The sequence below is a fragment of the Sphaeramia orbicularis genome, chromosome 7 (assembly GCF_902148855.1).
Source record: "Sphaeramia orbicularis chromosome 7, fSphaOr1.1, whole genome shotgun sequence".
Taxonomy (NCBI): domain Eukaryota; kingdom Metazoa; phylum Chordata; class Actinopteri; order Kurtiformes; family Apogonidae; genus Sphaeramia; species Sphaeramia orbicularis.
This window is the reverse complement of record NC_043963.1, coordinates 22,113,628-22,119,733: the sequence shown is the minus strand read 5'-3', so window position 1 is coordinate 22,119,733 and position 6,106 is coordinate 22,113,628. Positions and strand designations below refer to the sequence as shown.

Sequence of the window (6,106 nt, the reverse complement as noted above, 5' to 3'; positions counted from 1 at the left end):
AAATAATGATAGAAGTATTGAGCATTATTCAGCTCATAGTGTCAGTTATTGACACTTTTGTCTATTATGGTCTAACACACGACTGTGGAGGGATTCCCCTCAAAGTTAATGTGAAGGAGTTTTCAATAAAACAGGTTTCACCACGTAAATGAATATTGTACTGTGTGTGAGGCTCCTCCTTCACATATGGGTGAGGTTGGAAATCCCAAACAATTTAAAAACTTGTTCTTTCTTTCTTTCTTTCTTTCTTTCTTTCTTTCTTTCTTTCTTTCTTTCTTTCTTTCTTTCTTTTCATAACACAATATTTTAAAGAACCTTCTAAAAGCAATTCTTTACAAACTTGTGCTTTCTTTTGTTTGTTTGTTTGTTTGTTTCTTTCTTTCTTTCTTTCTTTCTTTTCATAACTAAATATTTTACAGTTCCTTCTAAAAGCATCACACAGTTTTTTTTTTTTTTTTTTTTTTTTTTTTATAGATCTTAAATCATACACTACCTTGAAAATATACCCATCATGCTCTGCTGCTGCAATTTCATGAACAGCGTCTACATTGTATGGGTAGTACATGGGAAAATCAGGAAGCAGAAAAAAAACAGTACAATATTCTATTTCCTCTTTGAATTACTAGAAAAAGTGTTTTATTCCAAGCAGCGATAGAATCAAACGTGTGTCATATAAGATGACATTGTAAATAATGTGCTAGTTTTCACTTCCTGTCCTTTCTCTCATGTTTATAGTCTTTACCTGGATTTATTTCTGGTTTTTCATAAACCCAGAGGTAAACTTCCAGGAGCATCCTTAATACACTGGAATTTTACTCAAACCTATCAACACAAACCAATATAGAGTGTATGCTATTGCAACTTCCTAGGGATTTTTGTTAATAGTGGAAATTTGGTGCAAAAAATTTATCAGCAACTTTGTATTAGATGTTAAATATGAGGGAGGATGTATGTTTCTGCTCATGCTTCACTTTGGAGCTTTGTTTAGATTATTTTTGCAACTGTAAATGCATTTTCAGGTCATGCATGAAGTGTAATAATGGTAGTTAAATTTTTATTGTTAAAGTTCATGATTTAATACTATTGTCTCCCAGCGCCCCCTCTTGAAAACCAATGCACACAGCAGAGAATGACTACTGCTCTGCAAGTAGAGGCATGCAACCCGACCAGAAATGTGTTCCATCTTTGGCAGATAAAGCCTTTCTGTGGCTGTGGGTGTGGCTGAACATTCACTGCCTGCCTTACTTGCCGCAGAATAGGTGTAATCAAAGGTAAAGAAGGTGGTGTTTAACAGAGTGACACAGCACGTAACACATTTTCTGAGCCTCGGTGAGAAAAAAAGCAAGTCTCTCCCTTGGATGACAAAAACAAAGCAAGCAAAAAGGAGAAAAGTTGTTGCATGGATTAATGTGGACACCTGAAAAGTTGCTATGTCAAGTTTAGGATCAAAGAAAAAAGACGATCTACACAGATTAGATCCCAACATGGAAGCCTTGCCACAGGTAAGATTGCTCTTAATAGACATAGAATTATATGCACAGACAAGAACATAAGTAACAAGTAGTAACTTCCTTAAAGGCAAGACTCATCATGCTTTGCTTTTCCATGTTTACAAAAGTGAAATGTCATTGTTTCTGCACTGATGAGTCAATACACTGCAATAATAACAGCTTTACCATCTTCAGTGTTGGTTCCAGTGAAAAACAGTCCCCTATAATGTCAGGTGTGATCTGCAGCTTACACTCACATCATGGGAGTTTCTCAGTTATGTGTTACTTCCTCAATTTTACCAGACTTCCCAGCCCTTACCACAGAGGAATACAGAAGAAATATGACTGATTTACACAGGGGAGTTATAATATTCCTGGAACAGACACTCATAATGACCGCACTTCATGGTTCCTCTTTGAAGTTTCAGTGAGCTGAAGCCTACACATATATGGCTTCAGTTACTTTATGAGACAAAGACAGTATTTTAATCTGATCTTAATCATAAACATGGATAACTTGGAGATCACTTGAACCAAAGTTAGTTTACATCAGAGGTCACATACAGCCTAATTTGACTTCAAGTGGACTGGACCAGTAAAATAATAGCATAATAACCTATATAATAGTGACAACTCCAAAGTTTTAATTTAGTTTAATCCAAAATTACATTATGAAAATGTTTATTTTGAGTTATCCTTTTCCTTAAATGTGAATAACCTGAACAAACTGAAATTTCTTGAGAAAAATAATTGACTTTTATGTTCAATATTTTTATAGCCAAGTAGCTTACAGAAATACAAAGGAGAAAAGAAATTAATAAATACAAAAGAAAGAAAGAAAGAAAGAAAGAAAGAAAGAAAGAAAGAAAGAAAGAAAGTGAATTTTAACAATATTATGCCTCAGCTTATCATTTACACATGTGCATTACAACTTACAGATCACAGTGGATCTAGAAAGACACAAGACATTTCATAACAAGCATCTGGAACTGAAAAATATAGTATTTAACAACCATGAAAACAACCTGTCCAGACTCAGTGACACTGTTGATGGTTAATATGTCTTCTGCAGTATTTTTGCACTTTGCAAATTCATCCAAAGGGCTGCATTGGACCCTTTTTTCACCAGTGGCCATATGTTTGACATCCCTGACATAAACAACATGTCAAAGACACATTCCTGAAATGCAGAGGCATATAAACCAGACTATAAGCAACAAAAGTGTTATAAGCCATCACATCAACATCACATGTAGTGCCTTAACCCTGTAAAGCCTGAACCATTAAATCATTGACAGAAAATTCCACTTCTTTGAAACTGGAGCCTCATTGGTCCTTCTGAACAACCAAAAACCATTTCTTTCAAATATCAATTTCAATGTATGAGTTAAAATTTTGTATTTGATACATCAGGTCTCAATGCTCAAATATTATTATTCTTGAACAAGCAAAAACATAATATAACACTAACATGAGACTACAAGAACCGCAAATGAACAAAAAGTGGAAAAAATGGACATTATATAAGCAAAATAATTGATAAGACTGTGCTACCCAGACTTATTTATTTATGTTGTTGTGTTTTTTTTGTTGTTGTTGTTCTTTTAAAACTAATAAAACATAAGTTACTATATATATATATATATATATATATATATACATATACATATACATATATATATATACATATACATACATATATATATACACACACACACATATATATATATATATATATATATATATATATATATATATATATATATATATATATATATATATATATATGTATATATATATAAAACACTAACATGTCTAACAAATTGGTTATTCCTTTTCAAAATTGCCAAAGTTCTGCCTCCTTCTTCATTAATGACAATCTTGTAGTGTCACTGGAAAGGCCTCTGGTGAATGAATTCCTCCCCCCTGGTGGATTATCTGTGTATCGCATGTATCTAATTATATACATCAGGTTTTTCAAGAAAAAAATATTACACTTATCATGTAGAGTCCTTCAAAACTCATGTATCAAAAATGATACGTTCGGCGTTACAGGGTTAAAAGCAACTGCACTCACAAAAAAAAAATGCATGCTAAAAAAACTAAAAATAAATCACCTGTTTGTTGTGTTTTCAGCTGAGCAATGAGATGCAGCTGAGTATTATGAACAAGGTGAAGAGCGGGGAGTTGTCTATTGACGATGCTCTAAACCAGGCCAGGAGAGATCGGGAGACGCTGCTTAGAGAGAAGAACCCATCTGATGAGGTATCTGCATTTTAAGTGTTCATTTTTAACATTTATTCCCTGTTCTTTTATAAAATGATGTTGTTCTGAGCTTGAGAAAAACATAAATGTACGCTTACGGGAGATAATATACTTTCAATGTGCTCAGTGTATTTTTTTATCTTATATCTAGAAAGCAAATATCAATAAAGATGTAGCAGAAAGTCCTTGTGACTATACTGATATATCAAGTGAGCTTTCATAGACTGCCATTCACAAGATTTATTATCTGCGATTCAGATATAAACTGGGATTTGTTTGCCCGTCTATCCAACCAGAGGCATATAAACATGTGACAAGTTTCCAGTCCACTGGTTTTAACACACTAGGATAACACCCTCCACTTTTCTGGAAAGGATTTTATAGTTTATCTACAGGGATTTGCTTCTATTCAGACAAAGGAGCAGCAGCGACGTTACCAGTACTGATAACCTCACCACTATGGAGGTCATGACTCACTGAAAAACCTCAATAAGAGAAATATTTACATTATTATAGAGATTAACTTTGGTATGTAGACTCCTTGTGATACATCTTCATTGAACCACATTCCATATGAAGGAGGTGGATGGGTGATCCTCCAGGGGTGTCAGACTCATTTAAGTTCAGGGTCCACATACAGACTAATATGATCTGAAGTGGGCCGGACCAGTAAAATAATAATAGTAACCTCTAAATATTATCAGCTCCAAACTTTTCTTTATGTTTTAGAGTGAAAAAAGTACAGTTACATTATGAAAATGTTCACAGCTAAAAACTATCCTTTAAAAATGTGAATAACATGAACAGCCTGATATTTTTAAGGTGCAATTTTAACAATATTATGCTTCAACTTAATATCTATACATGTGCATTAAAACTTACAGATCACAGTGATCTACAAAAGCACAAAACATGTACAGACATAATGTTATTAAAACTGCACTCAGTTCTCTTAAGGCAATTCAGGTTGTTTATACTTGTTCAGGTTTTCAATGTTTTTTTTGAAAGGATAGTTTATAAATGTAACGTTTTTTACACTGTCATTATTTATAGCTTATTATGATAGTATTTTACTGGTCTGGCCCACTTCAGGTCATACTGGGCTGTATGTGGACCCTGAATTAAAATCATTTTGACTCCCTTGACTATTAATATTATCTCACAAATTAATTTCATTTGGGCTCAGATAGGGGACTATGAACATGTTGGGTGAAAAAAAAAAACTTTAAGGTAGACTTATTTTGTCATTTGTACCTGATGCATAAGTGTTTGGGAGTCCTAAAACCAACTCTACTGTTTGTAAATGATGTCTACAAAAAAAAAAAAAAAAAAAGAGCCGATTGATTTCACTGATTTTAAAGACTATACAGGGTTATTCAAAAAGAATGAACCGATTTCCATTGCTTCAGTTCTCAAGCATTGTCATGGAATGAGTCAGTGACCATTTGAAAGAGGAGTTTTCTAAGTTTTGAATGGCTGCCTCGATGACCTTAAACATGGAATAATCACAGCGATCAACTCAGTAGATCGTGATATGCTGATACGCGTCTGGGAGGAATTCTCTTATCACATTGACGTTGTCCGTGTTGCAGGTGGTGGACACATTGGACACTTGTAAGATAGGAAATAAAAGTTGATTATGAGTAGAATACTTGTGACTTAGCTGGAGTTTTCTTTTACTTTTCCTTATTAAAATACTGCGTAATGAAATCAGTTCATTCTTTTTGAATAACCCTGTATTTGACGTCCACATTTACATTTTTGTGTCATACTTTACTTGCCCAAGAGAGTACTGGTTTATATCTCATCCTTAATGATTATAGGTCTTAAACATTATCTATACTTAAAATTATTCACTCCAAGCATGATATTGGGATAATATTAAATCATTTGTACTTGACAGATCATTTTGATATCCAGCCTTTAGGACTTGAGAATTTACCTTACATAAAAAAAACAAAAAAAAAAAAAAAAACAAACACTTTACCACACCATAACATAACATAACATAACATAACATAACATAACATAACATAACATAACATAACATAACATAACATAACATAACATAACATAACATAACTTTATTTATATGGCACTTTAAGAACTTTACAACTGGCTAAAGTGCCATACACGACTCATAATACAAGGAATTAAATAAGTAAATAAAGAAGTAAAAACAGTGATAACACAGGGTGCAAAGCGGGCTAAGAACAACAAAATACAACCATCATAAAAACAAAGACAAATTAAAATCTGATAAAAACAGCATAAAAAAATATAAAAAAGAAACATCTCACTCATTGATTAAAAGCCAATGAAAAAAAGTGCATTTTTAGATGTCATTTAAA

General features: G+C 33.0%; 1 protein-coding gene across 1 annotated transcript in view; it reads left to right on the top strand.

The window, feature by feature from the left end:
• The first annotated feature begins 1,261 nt into the window (after window positions 1-1,261).
• Window positions 1,262-6,106, top strand: part of LOC115421790 (formin-like protein 13) — a 61,312-nt gene continuing 56,467 nt past the window's right edge. Inside the window, exons 1-2 of the mRNA XM_030137719.1 lie at window positions 1,262-1,502; window positions 3,627-3,755. Coding sequence (XP_029993579.1) covers window positions 1,431-1,502; window positions 3,627-3,755 — 201 coding nt within the window. The 5' untranslated portion in view covers window positions 1,262-1,430. The remainder of the gene's footprint in view (window positions 1,503-3,626; window positions 3,756-6,106) is intronic.